At 46.2% G+C, this 21526-nt stretch overlaps 1 protein-coding gene and 1 long non-coding RNA gene across 3 annotated transcripts in view; one reads left to right on the top strand and one right to left on the bottom strand.

Moving 5' to 3' along the window:
• LOC125708720 (uncharacterized) overlaps positions 1–17256 on the top strand; it is a 33868-nt gene extending 16612 nt beyond the window's left edge. Inside the window, exons 1-3 of one of the 2 annotated variants that reach the window (XR_007382529.1) lie at positions 12372–12460; positions 15265–15358; positions 16372–17256. This is a non-coding gene — a long non-coding RNA (uncharacterized LOC125708720). Of the gene's footprint in view, positions 1–12371; positions 12461–15264; positions 15359–16371 lie in introns of those variants that run through there. The other variant, XR_007382528.1, reaches the window with a different exon arrangement.
• Positions 1–20827, bottom strand: part of nfia (nuclear factor I/A) — a 117808-nt gene extending 96981 nt beyond the window's left edge. The window contains exon 1 of the mRNA XM_048977691.1: positions 20609–20827. Coding sequence (XP_048833648.1) covers positions 20609–20704 — 96 coding nt within the window. The 5' untranslated portion in view covers positions 20705–20827. The remainder of the gene's footprint in view (positions 1–20608) is intronic.
• Between the last annotated feature and the right edge of the window lie 699 nt (positions 20828–21526).

Below are 21526 nucleotides of genomic sequence, written 5' to 3'. Positions count from 1 at the left end.
GGGCCGATCCTGACAGGCTGTCGCAGCTCGTGAAGGATGCCGCACATCTGACTGAGGCTCCAGGACCATCTGTCAAGCCTGAGCAACATCGCTCATCGTCCAGTTACAGCCCAGCTGCCCGGAGATGCCTGGCCCTCTATCATCAGTGCAGGGGGGGCAAGGTGGATGGGGGGCATTGTCCCGATTCCGCTATCCGGGATGGGGGAGGACGCTGCCTCACTTCTGCTAAAAGATCCTCTAACCTCAGCGGAGGGAAAGTCACAGGAAAACATGGCTGCTGTGGGGGGGTGATAAAGGGCTGCGGATAGTCCTCAAGAACCCAAGGTGGGGGTGGGGGGGCATTGCCTCAGGCTCAGGCTCTGAAGGGGGCCCTTACATGACATCAGTATCAAAACACTACAGCCTACCTGGGAATACAACCCCCCCTTAAAAATATCCACCAGACCCTCTAGTAATAGATAATTTGCTCTCTGGGGCTGTGAGACACACAAAAGGATTATCTATCAGTGGATTTTTTTTGTCAACAAATGTACTAATTTATAAGTCTTCACAAGATTTTCTGTCATTTCCATTTAATGCCTTACTGGGTGCTGGCTTATTCCGCTTAGCCTTACTGGGTACTGCCTTATTCCGCTCAGCATTACTGAGTACTGCCTTATTCCGCTTAGCATTACTGAGTACTGCCTTATTCCGCTTAGCCTTACTGGGTACTGCCTTATTCCGCTCAGCATTACTGGGTACTGCCTTATTCCGCTCAACATTACTGGGTACTGCCTTATCCCGATTAGCCTTACTGGGTACTGCCTTAGTCCGCTTAGCCTTACTGGGTACTGCCTTATTCCGCTTAGCCTTACTGGGTACTGCCTTATTCCGCTCAGCATTACTGGGTACTGCCTTATTCCGCTTAGCCTTACTGGGTACTGCCTTATTCCGCTCAGCATTACTGAGTACTGCCTTATTCCGCTTAGCATTACTGAGTACTGCCTTATTCCGCTTAGCCTTACTGGGTACTGCCTTATTCCACTTAGCATTACTGGGTACTGCCTTATTCCGCTTAGCCTTACTGGGTACTGCCTTATTCCGCTTAGCCTTACTGGGTACTGCCTTAGTCCGCTTAGCATTACTGAGTACTGCCTTATTCCGCTCAGCATTACTGGGTACTGCCTTATCCCGATTAGCCTTACTGGGTACTGCCTTAGTCCGCTTAGCATTACTGGGTACTGCCTTATCCCGCTCAGCATTACTGGGTACTGCCTTATCCCGATTAGCCTTACTGGGTACTGCCTTAGTCCGCTTAGCCTTACTGAGTACTGCCTTATTCCGCTTAGCATTACTGGGTACTGCCTTATTCCGCTTAGCATTACTGGGTACTGCCTTATTCCGCTTAGCCTTACTGGGTACTGCCTTAGTCCGCTTAGCATTACTGAGTACTGCCTTATTCCGCTCAGCATTACTGGGTACTGCCTTATTCCGATTAGCCTTACTGAGTACTGCCTTATTCCGCTTAGCATTACTGGGTACTGCCTTATTCCGCTCAGCATTACTGAGTACTGCCTTATTCCGATTAGCCTTACTGGATACTGCCTTATTCCACTTAGCATTACTGGGTACTGCCTTATTCCGCTTAGCCTTACTGGGTACTGCCTTATTCCGCTCAGCATTACTGGGTACTGCCTTATTCCGTTTAGCCTTACTGGGTGCTGCCTTATTCCGTTTAGCCTTACTGGGTACTGCCTTATTCCGCTCAGCATTACTGGGTACTGCCTCATAGTTTGAGTAGTATTATGCACAGACAGGAGTTGGTGTAAAATAGCATATTGAATATAAATGTATATAAATAAATGTGGCCTGTAGTATTTAGAGGTGACTTTTGGTGGAATGGGAGCCGTTTCGGACGCAGGACTGAGCAAAGCCGCTCGGATGGTCTAGATGAATGTTTCATGGAGGGCAGAAAAAACACCTGAGGAAATGCGATCAGCGAAGAAGGGGAGCCGGGAGCAAGGAGAGCCCTCTGCGGTCTGGGCCAGGCCTGGGGTGGGAGTGGGGGGGGGCGGGCGCACATGTGCCTGCGCGAGGACAGCTGCAGCCGAGCCGGCCTTGGGAATCAGGGAGTCATGAATATTCACAGTGGGCCTCTGGAAGCTGCAGCAGCTGCCTGGCTGCCGTCGCCCGGCCTGCCTTGTGTGAGGCCTGTTCCGGAGCCTTCTGCTGGGACTGCGGAGCGGCGAATCCAGACTCCTCCGTGGCAGCAGAGGCTGCTGTCGAGTGACCGTCCCCTCCTGACACATGCCGCTCAATCAAAGGCTTTTTTTTTGCATTAATACTTATGCAGGGCATTTGTGGAAGGAATCAATCATTAATCACCTGTTGATCTGCAGGTACGAGGTTTTAACACGCCCCCCCCTAGCATGTAGCCCTCCCCGGGAAATAGACTGTGAGCCTGTCCAAGAATAGCAGATGCATATCTTCAAAATATATCATACATTACTTGTTGTTTTCTTCAGTACCTTCAGCATGCTGGCTATGCTATAGTCAGTTGCTGCTATAGATCCTGGGTCCCCCACCCAGAACCGAATACAATTATGTTCCCAAATTTTAGGGCCCCCGTCCTTCAGAGACTCTTGGAATCATCCTAACTCCCCCCTCATAATGGCGTCCCTGTTTATCCCAAACATCCACTTTTACAATTCATGAAAACACCCTTGAGCAAATGAATATGCATCAGCCTTGTCAATGACAGGACTGTAACGCCCTCTGTAAAGTGGGGAAGCCTCTATGCCCCCCCCATGCAGCCTCATGCGTCCCACATGGCCCTGATAAACCCATATACTTCATGTGATGTGAAAGCCTCCGTCACATTCAGGCTCCTGCAGCCCAGTTACCACTGGGGGGCTCAGTCTGATAATCAAAGCAGGCATTTCTCCGAAGACCCCCGTGAAGCCGCTATGGAAGGCAAAGCAGAATCCGATCCTGTTACAGATTTACGGCCTATATTCTCTCTGTACAATCCCATTAATCCGAATGCTTCCTCTGAGGAAATTCATCCATCCAGCCAAGAAACATCTGTGTAAGTTCATTTCGGGGTGGGGGGGGCTCCTTGTACTCCACACCCCCCTACACATACTAGTAACACCACCCCACAAAGCTCAACCTTATTAACATTGTAACTGGGAGGAAAAGATATCGACCTGCACCAGTTGAACAATCAGAGTTCTGAAATTCTTATTTGCACTGTCATTGGTCAGGGTTTCTTTAGGGTTGGCTAACTTCCTCATTTGAGGTTTGAATGCCCTTCCTTGCCCTGACACATCCCAGGCACACTTTCCATAAATTTCCCATGCGACACTCGTGGCACTGAGGCTCGGGTAAGAGTGAGGAGGAGGACGACAGCAGCCTTGCCTCAAATCCACACGCTGACAGGTAATGCCTGGGGGGTGAGATGGGGGGGGGAGGCGGTCCCCCAAGCCCAAAGCCCGCAGATGGTGATGGGGCGACACGGGTATCCCTTCACAAGTCTGCAGGTGATACGTTACGATTTAATGAGGAACGGAAACTGATCTTTACATGAAAGAGCGGTAAGCTGTGGATGTTTTGCCGTCGGTGAGTAAAGCTTTTGCAGATGGTCTGAAATCTTGGTGGAGGACCTCCAGCAAAATCAACAAAGACTGAGAGAAAAAATAAAACAACTTGTGTTCTTCCTTTGTTTCCGCGCGACGTGGCTGCAGTACCTCGCAGGATCATTCTCGGATACATGTCCGGCGTTTGATCGGATCGGAGTTTAAATGGTTGCCCCCCCCCCACACTGAGGAGTCATGTCCTGTCCTTACACGCGCCCCCATCAGTTTCAGGAGCTGGCCCTGCTGCAAGAGCCCGCGGCAGTTTCCAGAATCAGTCGGTGTGTTCTTTGGGGTTAGGTAAAGTTCCCTTCCAACTTTTTAACCAAAATATTGCAACTGTATAAATCAGTCTCCTGCACCAGGGTGGGGGTCGAGGTGAGTCGTCATTTGGTTGACCAGATGTTTCGGAGATGAGCAACAACTGTGTGCTAGACTCGACGTCCCTCTGGAGACAGATGCGAAGATCACTCAGGCCTTATCCGCCCAAAAAAATACACCCCGTTTCTCTAATATCATCCTTCTCCAGGAGATCCATCTATAGGTCATGCTGAAGGTGACATCTCTCAGGTCCTCAGAGCTGTAGACTATACTGACATATACACAAACTCGTTGATGAAATCTCTGTCATATGTTTATATATATAGTATAATCTTCATTTTCTCTCACTCTTACTGTCTTCCAATTTCTGTATCTATCTATCTATCTATCTATCTATCTATCTATCTATCTATCTATCTATCTATCTATCTATCTATCTATGTGCGCACGTGCATATGTGTATGTGTGTGTGGGTGTGTGTGCGCACGAGTGTGGACACGCGTGTCTGTGAAATTTAATTTTTTCATCTGCTCTCACAGTGTGCCAGTTATCAATACAATATGAGCCAAATCCATTGCGGAAACTTCTGTGACATGGAAGTGATGCGGAGAGGAGAACAGATGGGATAAATTAATTAGGCACTGTATGTTTAAGTAGAAAGGTATTTATTTGCGTGAGTGGCCAAGGGCTGGAATTGGAGGGAAGGGGAGCGGCGGACAAGGCGGGCGCTGCTCCTTCGGAGTCGCGGACGGCATTTTCACAATCTTGCAGCTATCAAGTTGCAACGCAAAGTGGTTTCAGGGAATGATAAATAAATATGAGCAGAAGAGGCAATCTGGACATGAGGACCTCTCTTCTGTTTACTGCCTGTTCTGAAGACCTGAAAGGGTCTCCCAGAATAAATAAATACAACCACTACAGGAAGTTCAGACCCCCAGTCCCAGGTCCGGTTCAGTTTTATTAGCTGCAGTTCCTAGACAGAGATACCAAACAGTGGATCGGCTGCCCCTTGTGTGACTCCACAGGGAGCCCAGGCTCCGCACCCCAACAAAACTCCGGTTTACCCTGAGTGAGGCCGTGCCAAACCACACCCCCTCGCACAGGTGAACTCCCAGGTATCTCTGCCCCATCATTCCTTTTTAAATTCCTCATCCTTCTTCAGTTTTGCTTAAAGGACGCATCTGCAGTGATGCTGTTGTGCGGGACGTTGTCTCCCCTCTCCCCCCCCCCCATTTAATAATTCACGCGCAATTAGGCTGAAGGTAGAAAAAAGGCCCAGTAAACAGGGGACAGGTGTACCGCTGCCCGCCATCGACGCTGGCCGAGCTGAGCGTTGAAACAACAGCTTGTTCTCAGTGGGGGTCTCTCTGATGGCGCAGGTAAAAAGAGATCTGCGGCACCTCTTTAAGAGTGTCTACCTGACACCACCGGGGGGGGATGAGCCGGGAGGGGGGGGGGGCATAGGAAGTAGGGAAATGGAGAGGGGAGTGCAGACACCATCTGGCGAGGGTGTGTAGGGCGGAAGATTCTGCAGGCTCAGGACGGTAGCTGGGGCAGGTGGGGGGCAGCGTAGTGATGTCACACTCCCCCCCCCCCCGAGATGAACCCCTCCTGAAGAACAGCACAGACGGAGTTTGATTATGCTTCCAAAAAAATACTTTTTTTGTTAAGCTATTTTGTCAAAGACGCTCATGTTTGGCTCATCAGAGAGGTCCTTGCACACCTTAAGGATCTTACCCACAATGCAACACAGCACGGCCTTCGATAAACTTACTCCCCAGATCCCAATACCTGCTGTGACCCACTCTGTCCACTGTCACCACTGCATCTCCAGTGGGTATCCAACCCATAAAAAAAAAATGACATCATATATTTTCCAAGCGGAGATGAAAACCACACGGACCCCCTCACACGGGCTGCCTGGTTCCTGGGAGGAGGTGAGCCCAGCAGCCTTGTGGGTAACCAAACAGCCATGAGCACACTTGTGAGTCTGCAGCTGGGATCGCAACATACCTTGCCACTACTCATTTAATTAAGTTATTTGTTCTTTTTAATTACTCAAAATTGCTCGCTAACCCCACTGTCTGTGTAAAGCAGCAGGTATAGATCGCGTCCTGAACTTGGTCAGGACCGTATCAATTTTATCGTCATTTAGTCGTTGTTTCGAGTGAGGAAGTCGCTCTGCCTATTGTATTAGAAGATGAAAACTCCAGGGTTAGGGGTTCGATTCCTACCCCTGGCTTTTTAAGTGAGTAATTATCCTGTTCTCCCGGGATTATGTGGCATTCCAGCTTCCTCCCCAGACTAAAAACATATGCTTAGGCAAATTGGTGTCTCTAAATTATGTGTTTGTGTGTTCCCTGGATGGACCGGCATCCCATCCTGGGTGTTCTCCTGCCTTGTGCATACTGGGATAGGCTCCTACACTGGTTACCTAGGTGGAAGATGCATGGATTTATGGATGGTTTTATATTTCTGTTGGCTGTTGCTGGCTTGTTGATCTCAGAGAATCTTTGCCACGTCCTTTGAAATGTGGAATAAAAACATCAGAAATAAATCATCCATAGCTGGGAAAGCAGCTCTTTCCATAAACTGTTAAAAGTTTACCGGTTTATAAAAGGTACTTCCTCTGGTTTGCTTCTGCAGTCCCAGAACATGCAGAAAGCTGAACTATAATCTCTAAATTTTCATAGTGCCCCTGCTGTATGCTTGGTGGGATCGGCTCTAGTGTCTGAGCTGGTTAAGTATGGAGAAGATGGATGGATCGGTATATGTATATATGATATATATTATCGTTAACGTTATAGCCAGTTAAGGCTAATTTTACGGCATAAATCAAATAGAGACTCGTGTAAATGCACTGAATGTTCTCGTAGCCCCTCGCAGAGGGATCGTAAGGGAGCGCAGGAAGGACGGCAGGCTGGGTTTGCTCCGTTTGCACCGAGTCCCGGCCTGCAGCTTTGGGCCCGGACACCCAATCCGGGTCATTACTGCTCCCAGCTGCCTGTCACTCTTTCCCTCCACCCGCTTCTCCGGTTTCCCCAGTGGTGATTGTCAGAGCGCCGGTGCCGGTACACGCTGCTGCCGCATCTGACCTAGAACCGGGAGAAGGGAAGATGCGGAGAACCCAACCTGACCGGGATTGTTTCGTTAACTCTGTTCTGACGTTGTTACCGTGGTGACAACAAAGGCCCTACATTATGAAGTTTTTTTCCTCATCAGGCTGACAACATTATTTTTCTTCTTCATAAAAGGCTGTTTTGTGACCCCCCCCCCCCCCCCCCCAGTAATCCCCCACAGCCCCCATTTCTCTCGCTGCACCTGACTGTAACCTGACACTCATTTCGCTTTGCTGGAATCCCTCACCCTAACAGCAACGCTGTATTCTTTTGCCACCCCCACCACCAATTTAAGTAATTCAATTAATTTCCATTTCAGGTGCATATACTCCTGCCCCAGCTGATACCTGATTGGACCGCAGAGTGCCCCCTCCCATATCACCGATCGGTTCAAAACATATCATTGGCCAATGATACAGTTGACCCCTCTGTATGAATTTGGCAAAATCACAATATCGCCAAAATCTGATTCGACCCCCATCTTGAATAAAACCCCCATCCTTTGATGGTCCAGTTACAGTTACCAATTACTGAGGGCTTTGTCAAGCTAATGGAGAAGGGTGTGATAGGCAGGGGAAGAAGAGGCATTCAGGGCAGTGGGTAGACAGAACCAATTACAGAACCTGCTCACCGGTGCTTGGCTCGGGCTGGGGCGGCCTGGTGCATTAGCTGATCGCAGGAGGATGAGTCCACATTGAGGTAGCAGGGGTCACCTACAGTGGATGGGACAAGGCCCTTACATGTGTCACGGTGACACGCCTGTGCAGCCAGCACTCGCTCCGCCCCCCTGCAGGGCCTGCGATGGCTTTAGCACACGCTCAGGCCCCTCGTCGCCTCGGTTGCCCCCAAACGCCGAGGCAGCCGGCCGTGGTCTGTAGCCCTGCTCTACAGACACCTGGTTCCCCAGCCTGCCAGCCTGGTGGGTCACCTTGCTCCTCTGGACAGATGGTAGACCCCCTCCCCCCAACACCCCCCGCTCTCCTGACCACCCCCATCCCCCCAACGCCGAACGGGTGTCTTACTGTCCTTCCCTTCTACCATCCAAAAACACAGGAAAGGGGCAGCAGGCAATATTCTGGGACAGAAGGGGAGAGAGAGGCCTGATACCACATGGCCAGACACCCCCCCCCCCATCATCCTGCTTACGGATCCTTACACCACCAAATCCTGCACCGTCCAAGTCCTGCAACTCAATTAGCCACAATATTCCATTTCCTGATATTTTTATTCGATTTCCTGCCTGTGCTCACATACGGGCAGAGCCCCACGCCAGCAGGAGGACAGCCGACCCCCAGCTGGGGCTCCCCGCCGGCCGAGGGGTGGGGGAGTGTGGGGGGGGGGGGGTGGAGTGGGGGCGCTCCTATAGATCTGTCAGGGCTGCAGATGTGACTGCAGCTTTGCCAAGGGTCACCTTGGACAGGGTGGCGTCTGCCCTTCCTCCGGCTGCATCTGGGCTCGCCCTGATGTGCCAGCGAGAGGGGGGGGGGGGTCACTGAACCCTCGCGCCACATCTGTCACACCCCCCCAGCCCCCTGCGCTGTCCCTCGCTGCGACGGCGAAGGTGCACACGGGACTGGCACTGTGGCGTTGTCACCGCTTGGCCCTGGGGTCACGTATGTTAGCTTTACACGCAAACTACACGCGTACCAAGTAAACACGCCCGTCAAGTTTGAGGGCCAGGTAAAATACACACGGCTGTCCTCTCCACCTGCACCAGGTCCCAGATGTTCCATCCTTCAAGTCCACCATCTTTTCAATTAATCTTAATTCCAAAGAAATGCCCTTCTGTCTATTTCCCATATGTCTACCAGTCCTTGTGATTTTTTTTTGTTAATGATAAGGTACCTCATAAAAAAAACTTTCCTCCCAAGCTTCTGCAAGACGACCCACCAGCTGCTAGCTCTCCTGGGGGTCGGAGGTCAGCAGACCCCCCTTGGTGGAAGCATGTGTAACACAGAGACGGACTCAGACGGGTCGCTGTGGGTCTCACGCCGGACAGCCGTAAGTAATGAGGTCCTCTTCCAGCGCAGGTAGCACTCTGAATCACCTTAATTAGACACTCCAGAAGGTTGCGGGCTGCACTCAGGACAGAGCAAGGCCTCCACTCCAACGATGCACCTAAAGCGCTCTCGTCTCCATCTCTCCGACAACAGAGGAACGTCCCCCGGTCAAAACCCAGCGGTGGGGTCCTGAAACAGGGTTTCCCACCCCTGCATGGATGAGCCCCGTGGGATTGGTACACAGCTGAAGCTAGTCGGCTGTTTTAGTCACGTGCCAACTGACCTCCATGCAAAATCCTCTGCCCCCTCATTTCGACCTCCAAGAAACTAACAACTTCTATGTCAAATTGAAAAATAAGTGTGATCTAGACAGCAGGCTGAGCAGGCCTCGCGGAGGGAACACAATGCGTTCCCCTTGGCTGGAGATCTGTGGTAAATTTTTCAAACACAGCCACATGACCTGGGGGTTCTGGTTCCGATGAATCCCGAGTGTCGCCCCGTGATCCGAGTGGTGCCACGGTCATCACAATTATGGTTTAACACATTTCAGCCCAATTTTTGGAATACTAACCCCCTCCCCCGTCCCGCTGTCCAGCCCCTGTCCTCTATCTGCATGCCCGAGAATGTGTGTTCATCAGTGTAACCCCTTAGTGGATAATCTCACCTAATCTACCCCCCCCCCCTCCTGCCCGCCCCTTAATGAGCAAAGTGGCAATCGTTGGCTTTTTATTGGAGTGTTCTATCCATTTGTGTAATTGTTTTTCCTAATCAGTCTGATTAGTTTTAGATGGAAAGATCCCACAGAAACATCTGCCACTGAATTAGGCTACCTTCACGCAAATCAGCTTCAAGTCGTTATCGACACGTGGCTCGATATGAAGGGATGAAAATGATGACGCGGTCCCTTTAAATGTTTGATGTGTGGAACAAACATGCACATACCCATACACACACGCACAGACACACACACAGCACGGTCAGCGACTTAGCCAGCTGTCCACACCGCAGATCCGCTCTCATATCTCATGTCTCTAGGTATGAATTCAGGTTAGGGCCGAATGAGGGATTACCTCTTCGTATGTCAGTCATCGAAGCAGCTTAATGATGTGGGGCTCGGGGGTGGGGGGGACGAGGGGATCACGATAAGGCATCACAGAATTAGATCTGGGCTCAGAGGAATGGCTCAAGCATGCCATCTCTGATGCCCCATACACAAATAGCAGGAGTGCAGCTGAAGCAGCAATGAGGTCATATGGGCATAACCATTGAACCATTGATCTGTACATGTACTAACCCTGAGTAGAGTGAGAGCCCACCGGATCACGCCTGCTCACCACACTCTTGTAGGGAGGCCTCTAATATGACGCACAGTCTACCGTTAAGAAACCTTCATGTAACCACAGTGAAGTGCAACTTAAATATTCTTCAGTCTATATAAAAAAAAAAACTGACAGTGTAATATAAGTATTAGGGTGTAAAAAAAGGGGTATTTTGTTGTAAAATGAAAGAGTTAACAGGCCTGGCTATGAGCCAGCAATACCAGCCAACTCCCACAACCCCTGAACGCAACACACACACAAGCTGAACGCACATCCTGCACTCTCCACTGAAGCCTTCTACCCCCCCCCCCCCCCCCCCCCCTCGGCTGGCGACTGACACCTTTTTTTGGCAGTAAAGTGGCACATGGCTTGGGACCAAGAGGGGAGCTGTGGAAAGACGAGGATCACTTCTCACGTTTCTCTGCTCCCCGCACACACTCACACACACACACACACACACACACACACACACACACACACACACAAAGTTGCATACGATCAAATGCCAGATGTCCTTTTTGGAACTCGGTTCCCATTTATCTGAGATCTTTAAAAAAGACCTACAAAAAAATACAAGCTTGCACGCAAGGACAACAGTAAATACCCCAGACAAAGAGAGGATATGTCTGATGGTAATGGCTCGCCTCTTGAAACTTTATAAATGTTTGATAACTGGTATGTTTTTTTTTTTTTTTTTTTTTGAAAACATGATACCAGATAATCAGACCCAACACAAGAAGAAGCCACATGTGTGAGCCAATGTTGATTCGGATTCTGTCCTGGGTGCCACAGAGCCACAGTAAACCGAAAAGACAATTCTTACTCTGTTTAGCTCTCTACACGCCCCTGAAGCATTAGCTGGACGGCCGTTATGGGGAAGGTTTTAAGGCAACGTTGGATCTGGACATTATATTTAAGGGGGTTATCTTGGGAAGCAGAATACCTCCATGCATAAAAGCCATGTCAACAGCAATCCATGACTTGCTGTCTAAGAATCTACGGCACAGAGGCAGAGTATTATGGGATGCCACTCCTTCATCTCTGTGGATGTAGAGACAACACCTGCATAGAGATGGCCTATGCCCACAGCACCAAAAAAGACAAGATCCCCCCCCTCCCGACCCCACACCCCACTCCCTCATACATGACTTCAGAAACCGGTTCAAGATTGGCCCTAAGAACCAGCTGTCTTGGCTGGCAGCCATAGTGTTCTCTAGGGGGAGAGAGGGAGATGGGGGGGAGAGAGAAAGACTGAGATGGGGGTGTACCCTGCAGAGACTGGTACTCCACACAGAACCATGCCAGGAATAGAAAGGATCCTTTTTCTTACACGGCGACCCCTGACCCGCCCAGACAGCAGGGATTTCACACACATCTCTTCCACACAATTGATCCCTTCATTTCACAGCAGAAAGAGTGTGGCTTACACAGAGAGAAGAGGATGGCGGGGGGGGGGGGGGGGGGGGGTGAGGCAGCAAGGGGTAGACGGAGCAGGGGGGAAAGGGTTAAGTAGAAAGAGAAGAATAATGATGAGAAAAGTCAGGCTGACCAAACCGTGCGGCTCCTTCCTACATCGGGCCTTCACCGCGAACGGCGAGTCGCCAACAGGTTCAGGGTGAATTACAATTATGTTTTAATTTTATACTTCAAACAGAAAGATGCAAGGAGTATCCATGAATATTCTTTTATCTATAGTTGTTTATGGTTCCTGTTTGCAAGCAACCTGACATACGCAGAAACGTCCTCATTTCCAAGCCACCTCAGACGCTGGAAATAGCAGAAGGCCTTGCTCCCCAACACACACACACATATATATATATATATTTTTTTTTTTTTTTTTTCTCAGTCCATGAATATGGACTGAGAGAAAATAGACAAAATCTTTCTACATTGTACTATTTAAAATGCCGGCTGGGTGTGTCAGTTTTCCTCAGCCTACAGGGGGCGCAATTTGCGCGTGATGGATGTCATCGCGAACGGCTGATGACGCGTGACAACGGCGCCACCCCGCTCATCTGTCCGGTGGTCAGTTAAGAAAACTTTTTCTCACAGCCGTCAAAAAATATTGTACGGGACTATAATATGTTGTAAGTAATAAGTCTAGTTAATTATATTCGTTATAATTAATTGAACTAAGTGACGTTAACCGGGCTGCCATATCACACGATCATAGCGAGCTTATCGCGTTAATGGCGGACATTTCCGAAGGATGTGTGTGTGTGTGCGTGCGTGCGTGTGTGTGAGTGTGTGTATGTGCGTGCGTGTGTGTGTGTATGTGAAACGAATTTGTGCTTCAGAAGGTCATACTGTTCGTCATTTTGATTGTATTATAAAGGACGACTTCAAGTGAAAATCTTTTTTTCAAGTTGATATACCTGTAAAATCACAGGAAATGATACCGGAATTGTCTTTTTTTAAAAACTTTGGGTGACAATTTTCAGTCCTTTATCATTGTTCACTGAGTGGCTAACCCGGTTATTAATACACTTTCTACCACACTGAGTATGCTAACTTTTGCACAAAGACACTGAACACACATTAACGTATGGACGCAATTTTTGTGAATTGAATTACGTAAAACTATATTAATTAGTGCTATGTCTGTTATATATGTGTTACTGTACGTATTCTTACTGCAAGCAATAATAATAAAATAATAGCAATAATAACAATAACCATGATAACATTATTATTATTATAGTTATAACCATGTATAATATTATTCCCTTCAGTATTATCAACAACATAATTTGGAAAAAAATCAAGGGAATTATTTCAAATTTAATACTTATTTCTTTCTAGAAAAAAAAATCAAATGCCCTTTTTCTTGTAAGATTAAAAAATACACTTGTAATTCATTTATAAATTTAATTTTATATAATTAGGGATAAAATTTGTTATCTCGTTTGTGACTGTGCTTTGAAATCCTAAAAGCATTGTTTTCAAAGCGATTAAACGGCTGCCATCCGTGGTGGTATCTGCTGCTCCCAGGCAGCACTTCTGTATTCTTACACTGCCCTCTTGATGCTGGCTGTCAACTGAAAAGCAAACTCCAAAAACACAGCACAATGCCGGCTAATTCAAAGGAGCTAATGAAGTAAATAGATAGAATGAGGTCTGAAAGTTTGCTTGTAAATTGCCTGGACACCATCCAGATTTTCCACCCCCCCCCTTCATTTTCGCACGCAGACCGATCCAGATTTGATTCTCATATTTTCCTCTCCTCTCTTGTGCATGAGCCAACAGGACAACAGCGAGCCAAGCGACGGGCTTTGGCGGAGAGACATTTTTAATTTAGTTGGGAGTCGTACGTTACCTTGCGAGCCACATTATAGCACTTAAAGGTTCAGACATACGGCTGTGGTGATCCGACAGGCAGCGTGGGAGTCACTGTATCTATGCACTATTCTGCCCCATAGATGCACAAACCCAACAGAAAAGAAGTAGGATGGCACACAGCCTTGGGCTCTGTTATCTTAAGACGCCAAACATATGAACGGATATTAAGGCCTCTCACGAAAGTCACTCTTTGTATCTTACTGTGGTACTGAAATGAAAAAGAAAAGCCTTAGACTAGCTGAACTATTTGGTTCGGAAAGTTAAATTGCAAAAAAAAGAAACAAAAATAAAAAAGTCTCGTATTAAAATTAGTCATTTCACTTCCAGTATATTCCTGGAGAAAGTAGCTTGGGATCTTACCACGGAATCTCAGAAATGAACTTTGACATAAAGAAAATCAGTCTGATTTTGAAATTGTTAGGAGTCTGTTATACTTCAAAGCTGTGGGCAGATAAACAGACCAGTATATGTCCACCTGACCGACAATGGTTTGCTGTGTATAATTTTTTAAGTTACAGCTCATCTCCACTTGAAATGACTGGATTCTGGGTTTGTGACAAATGAAGGGCCCTCTCTCCATTTGGTGATCCGGTGGGGGGGGCGCTTGTGAGACATTCTTGGATAGTGATACATCGTGCCCCACCAGATTGACGCGCCCTGTGAAGGCAGGCTGAGCACTTGCCGGCCGACCCGGGGGGGCACATGACCGAGGGTGTAACTTACCGGGCCGAGAGGGAGAGCGACCACGCCGAGCTCAGGAAGTTCAAGCAGACAATTTTAATCCTCCAATTTCCTCCTTTCTAATCAGCTCGCCATAGTCCATGGCGGATTCCAAATTGGAAACATCTTCCTTGACAACACGACACCCAGTATGCGGTCGAAAATTAAACTGCACCACAGAAGACACACCTTACTGCCTGCTTAAACATGCTTCAGATTTTACCTCTCCTTGTTGGGTCTCAATTACAGTCCATTTTGGCAGCATGTTTACTAGTAGATATCCGAGCGAGTATTCAGGAGGCTTGGTACTAATTTTTATTTCTTCTGCAGTTGTATAATGAATGGCTTGTGTTCTGCAGTATTGGAGCATAAAAGCATGTATAAGCTGGCTTAAAAATATTTTATTTGGGAATTTATTTCATGCTTAAAGCATATTAACATCATTTTATCTTTAGACCTTTCTGAGATTTAGTGGAGCGAGAAAAGTCTTTGTTTTCTGTTTTAACATTTTTTGCGGATAGAAACTGGTTGAAGGTTGTATGACAAACAACAAAATGGCCACAAGTTGTCAGTTTTTAATGTTTTATCAGTTTTAATTAGATTTTTTACTTCATTTGTTAGATAAAATATTACAGTTATTGTTGCAGTTATTGCTACAGTTATTTAATAATGGGCTTAGGTTCTAATAAAGGTGTCTGTGAGCTTCAAGATTATTGAACACAGACATTTGTGTGTAAGGTACATCTTGTGAAACAGTGCTGTGTGCTGCTAGATTCAAGTCAGCCTTATGTATGAAGCACAGTCTGTAAAACATACATACACGTACTTTCAGTTTGCTGGACCCGAACAGTGAGGCATCAGAGATTGTGGCCAGAGCGTCCAGTTCGTGGTACAGTGACTGACCCCGGAGAAACCACGTGAGGCAGGTAAACGATCTTCCTCGGTGATGCAAAGTTGCAGTGTTTAGAGGCACCTGATACCACAAAGTAAACTCACAGGCAAGCATAAAATCAGAAATCCCTGTTCCTCATAATGGAAATGCGTTAGATTTCACCTCACTGATGCATTTTCTGCTCTGTATCTTTGGTACTTGGTGAATCCAAGTCCTTCATCGTGCTGAATTTTGAAGAGTGAAGCAGACAATTCAGTTGAGTTTATCATTAATCCTCTCCCTGTTTTGCGGCCTCATAACTATGACAGTGTCCTGGCCCTGTGTCGGTCCAGCCCCAGCGGAACAATCCACATAGTAATTACCCAACCCCGCACACAGCAAACTTGCGGAACCAGGCTGCCTCTCGGTGCCCCAGTCCACATACCCCCTGCTGGGGTATATGTACATTTCTACTAAAAACAAATGTGAGCCTCACACTCCCAATCCAACTGTCTCTCACACACACAAGCTCCCACCCACAAGCATACGTGCCCCACGGGGGCTGTTGGGACACTCTGCCCATAGACAAGTGGATTATCGGGTCAGGAGATGAAATCACATTAACCCCTCGGGTGGTGGACCAGAGGGTCGGCACTGCACTTTGACGCGTTGGTGGGCAAACGGACCTGCGCTTCCTTGTCTCTATTAGAGGTGAACTTAAAAGGACAGGCAGGGTTTAGTGCATCCTGTAGCTATAAAACAAAACCTTCTTCTGCTTAAATATACTAGGAAACTGACCGTAATTTCTGAAAAAAGTATTTGCATGCTTATTTTCCCTACATGTTAAGATCAGAGGGAGACAGTAAATTGAATGTCCTGAATATAAAATGTGACAATTTAGGTTGAAAACAGCCACTGTCTTCGTATTCATTTCTAGTACTAAACTTGATGGTAATATAACTACAAAACAACAGCAGTAAATAATAATAATACTAGTGCGAGAAGTTTTGAAGTTTTCTGTACTGCTAGCTGTATATTCACAGTGTTACTGCTAACTTTTGATGGAAGTTTAAAAATAGAGATAACAGAGGCATTGGAGTACTGTGCATGGAGACCACTCGAGCCTGGCAGAGCTGGACGGCCTGGGCACGGATCTTAGCCACGGGCAGCCAGGAAGACGTGCCCGTGGGCCCGGCCAGAGACGGCAAAGAGCGAAGTGGGCACGACGATGGTGGAGAGGGAAGAGATGCATTTGGAGCAGTAGGGGAAAGACAGGCACCATATGTTCCCATCACCAAAATTCCACTGGCAGAACAGGGCAGAAAGTAAGGGAAGGAAAGGCAGCGAGAGAGGGGAATGTGAGAGTCATTGCTTTGGCTTGCCTTAATATGACACGCACTGTTACACAGCAATTAATCCCTTTGGTTAACAGCAAAGCTGGGCAATTTAAAGGCCATAAATATACGAGAGAATATTCTCGTAGTGGCTCAGTCTAAATAACCTGTTTACCATAAATGAAAACATCATGTTTCAATTTATCATTCTTATCAAAATTTAGAACTAACACTATTTATTACGTGATAGTTTGATTTACAAATACTGACGGTTATTACTGGATACCTTGCTGTAAAACTAATATTTAAAAAATGTGTGTGACACTCATCCAGACACTCTCCTGGCCGTTTATCAGTACAGTAATTTAAAGAAACCAGTTTGAAGAAAAAACTGTTTCCACCCTGATGTGGGAGGTGTATGAATAAGGTCATTAATTAAAACGGCTCTTGTAATACACCAGCAAACTTGTACATATTTTATATAGATTGATAATCAGTTTTCATCATCTAATTTCCAGAGGTATATGTCATGGGGGGGGGGAACTACATAAAGAAATAAAGACTGTAAATAAATGGCTTATATTTAAAAACATTAAAATGTAAATATGTAAAAAAAAAAAAAAAAACTAATTCTCTTCCATATCATTCATAGTTCCTCTAATTTAGAGGCTTATAAATGCAGACAAGTAAGTTGTGTTTTAATGTTTTTTAATGTCCAACATGCAGCAGAGGCTAATGTAAATGACTGGGGACATGAGCCATTCTGACGGAGCACAGGAGACGCTGAGCACGCTTGCTGGGATGGTGAAAATCACAGGGCTACTCACGGCGGATGCGTGCTTCACGTCATGGTGAACTGGCGTGGATGTGGTGTCTGCAGTACTGCACAAGTACTGAATTACTTTTAATTAATATATCTGTCCCTTACTTTATTATTAATAGTCACACTTATAGATCAGAGTCTGTCATCATTCTGTATCTGCAGTATTCAGACCACAGAGCAGACGGAAAGGTTTGGGAAAATTGTCCGTCTAATTAAAAATATGTGACAAAAATGTTTTAGAAAAACTAAAAAGTTATCTTGCGAAACACTGATAATATCTACGGCTTATAACTTTTTAAACTAAAGGTAGAGTCTTCCGTGATCTGTTACCACAGGTCACCTTAAGAGCCCGTTTCAGTTGGCTGTGATTAGATTGGTCAGAAATTTCAGAGAAGTTAAAGTAATTACCTGGCAAGGTGAATGAGGTCATACACCTCCCAGTGAAATTAAAAGTAAAACCAAGATAAAATGTAGGTTTCATGTATGGAAACACACACAACTGATTTGAAACAGTAAAAAGGAATATTAATGAATTCCAGTGCATTTAGTCTTTAAGGACAGAATACTTCTGAAATGAATTTATTAAGAATAATAATCTGTATCTTTGTTGTACTTTATGATAGCAAAACAGAAATGTAACACTACCGTTATATAAAAGGTATTATACACAACTTACATTAGCCGCATTGTAACTATACATAAAATGTCAGACACATAATGGCACGCAGAAATAAAGATGTAACAAATGAAGATAATATTGTTTTTAAAATGTTCAGTTTCAATAAATTTCAAAAAGTGCATTTTAATATATAAGTAGAAATGTAGCTGGGTGTAGACAATAATTGGGTTTTAGTGTATTTAAAAGATTTGAAGTTGATTGGTAACTTTGTCCTAATTTTAAACACATTCAAGGCAATAAGTTGTAAATGTTGAATTAGTTATTAATAAATTTACAAATGAAATGAGTCCTGATCATTTATTTAATACAGACCATTAATAAACCTATGAAGTTGTTTTCAAGCAGAAATTAAGGATCTGCCTTCTCTCATGTCAGACACACAAAAGACATCAAAAATCTTATTAAGCAATTTATTAAGCAAAGATCTTTTGTTTTATGTAATTACTCAGGCGGGTCAGGAATTGAGCGACAAATGTAATTAAAAAGCTCCACAGTACTTACGTCACATTCAACACTACACCACATGCCTGAAACAGCCGCACAGCGAGGAAATAATGCATTAAAATAAACGACTAATCCTCTCTCCAGTTAGCTATATACATCTTTCATGTCACTCAGGAAAAACACACACTCACGGCCACTTCGGTCTAATCCACAACAATGCTGTAGGCTATCTGAGGGGGCCGTTAATTTTGCATAAAGGAGCCGTCTGACTGAGGTGGCTGTCATTTCCAAATCCACACAGAATCACAACTGAAAAGCACGGGTTCACAAAGTTCAACGGCCATCTGGTAGCCACGGTGACCCCTCCATGTAAATCGGACATTCTTGCCCTGCCTGTCTTCAGCACATGGCCCTCAGGAGCAGTGAGGATGGATTCCTAAGTGTCGTCGTCCCTGGTACTCATCAGACTCCCTGTAAAACCTGTATATGATTTGATTTTGATTCCAATATCTCCTCTTTCCCTAAACCACCTCCCTCTTCACTTCTCTCCCGTCGGTTAGCAATCATGAATCCTTCTGGCGTTTTCCTCAGGACCCGTCGACATCGAGCGCAGAAAAGAACAGCAGCAGTCCCCCCTTGGCTTCTCCCCTCTCCCCTTCACCGGTCCCCTAAACCACCGCATGGAATGCGTCTGAAGTAACAGCAGTGTCCTGACTGTGGAGGGGGCTACGTGGGGGGGGGGGGCTAGAGTGCCATTCTAAAGTTCACAGTCCCCTTACAGAGGAATAATGAAGCCATTGTCTTCTGGCTCAAACATCTCCTTTTATTCAAGCTGGCACAGAATCTGCTGGCAAAAGAGGAATAATATTTGCCACCCATCTCTCTAACCCCGCCAAGAAATAATTATTATTATTATCATAACATCAGCAACAGCAGCAATAATACCGGTAATAGTTATAATGATGCTCCATTAACGAGTCAGCGACTAATGAACACAGGGACACTGAAGTTTCAGTCTTTTCATCCCACCCGACTGGACTCATTTGTATTTGCTGGCTACAAAAGGCTATTGTGAGCCCCCTTTTCCCTCCTCACCCCTCCGTTAAATCCACAAGCTTCTCCCTGCACACTCTCCCCACTCTCCTCGTCGCCCCCATTTCGCCAAAGCGATGGGAATGTCAAAGGTTGTCTGGCCTCGATGACCGCAACAAGCAAGTTAATCTTCCCCGACGTCCCAGAGAATGCTTGCGTTTTTTTTGCCCACGACCCCCTCAAATGCCCTGTTGCCCCCCCTCCGTGTTTTAATTGCAGCCATGGTGTGGTACATCCCGGCGACGGAGTGTGAGGCTCCGTGAGCTAGTTTTGGCCGAGAGTGTCCGGAGCGTGGAACAGGCTCCCCTCATTGTAAACTAATGATGGTACTCCCGCTCGGACCAGACCTTACGCATTAAGAAACAACTTCTTTGAAAAGACGTCGAGACGAAAGTTTGCCTCAACTACCACAGTCCGACCGCCTTGCTTTCCACTTTGCTTTATAGGTCAAGTTGTGAGCGGTTAAAGAAATTTGACATCCACACTGTCGCATCTGGATGACTGAAAGAATTTTTCCCACGCTATCGAATTTGTTTCTCCTGACAAAGTCACGCTAAAGTAAAAAAAACAAAAAAAAAAACAACAAGCAAGAACCTATAAAAATATGGACGAGCAGACCTCAAAGCGCATTTTTTTTTCTGGATGTCTGGACCAAATGGACAAGAAAAAAAAAAACAAAAATGGACAAGTGTAACAAGACGGAACACTGATGGAGAAATCAACATACGAGCGAAAAAACAGCAAAAGCAATTTAGCAGTTAATTATCTTGTGAAAGTGAAGTTGGAGAATGGAGCTGGGGAAAAAAAAAACAGAGAGGTTTTTGTGTCCTTTTCTGTGTACAAAAGAAGAGGGAGGGAAGGTTCTTTTGTAAAAAACTGGGGAAAGAAGGAGGAAGGCGAAAAAAAAAACAGCATTGGTTGCTGCCAACTTACCATCCACCACGTCCTGGCCGAGATGTCGTAGCAGAGCTGCCATTTGATGGAGCCTTCCGAGGTTTTGACCGCCATTACTCTGTCAGCAAGCTTCATCTGATGCTAGCGCACTCACCGGAGATAAGACAACTAATTGAGAAAACATTTGCACTGGCATGTTGGGCAACATGTACCCCGCTCCATACCATATGGAATCATGGGTAAAAAAAAAAAAAAAAAAAAGCCTCCTTGACAATGAACCAATCTCACGCAGACCCCGTGGCAAGGTGAGTGGCAGTCATCTGCTCAGAGAGCGAGCTGTCTTTAAAAAAACACACACAGAATGATGAGCCCTGTTTCTTCCACATCACCGGGCACCCGAGGTCATTTTTTTCTCTCTCTCTCTTTAATTATGGCTTGTTCTTCATTACCATCATCATCACTACCACCCAGTTGACTTGGGCATGTATGAGTTCTCCCTCCTTTCTTTCTGTATTTTTTTTTGGGAGGGGGGGGGAGCGGAGAGATTTAATAGGACAGAGTCAGGTAGGGGAGTAGGGGCAGCAGGCTAAAGCACCATGGGCTAATAGCCTGAAATTTCTGTTGGACAGATGGAACTGCTTAAAGACTATCATGCAATGTTTTGTTTTGTGTTCCGTACTCTGCAGTCCTGCTTCTCCCAGCCACTGTCTACTGTACCCAATACACTTTGACACAGAATAAAGTCAAATGCCTGTATTATGTGAACACTGAGCGCTGGTGAATTTTGAAATCTTTTCTTCCCTGCAGCATTTTTTTTAAACGATTGTTTTCTTTTTTTTATTTTTATGGATACCTCTGACTTGTGACGGGACTGAGACTTTCCTGCAGATGGTCCGAGGGTTATTTTGCCTCCCTTCGCCTTTGTCCTCTGTACGGTGGATAAGTAAGTGACCAAAT

This window comes from Brienomyrus brachyistius, chromosome 15 (genome assembly GCF_023856365.1).
Source record: "Brienomyrus brachyistius isolate T26 chromosome 15, BBRACH_0.4, whole genome shotgun sequence".
Lineage (NCBI taxonomy): Eukaryota > Metazoa > Chordata > Actinopteri > Osteoglossiformes > Mormyridae > Brienomyrus > Brienomyrus brachyistius.
The sequence above is the reverse complement of the archived record's forward strand: the minus strand, read 5'-3'. Positions and strand labels throughout refer to the sequence as shown.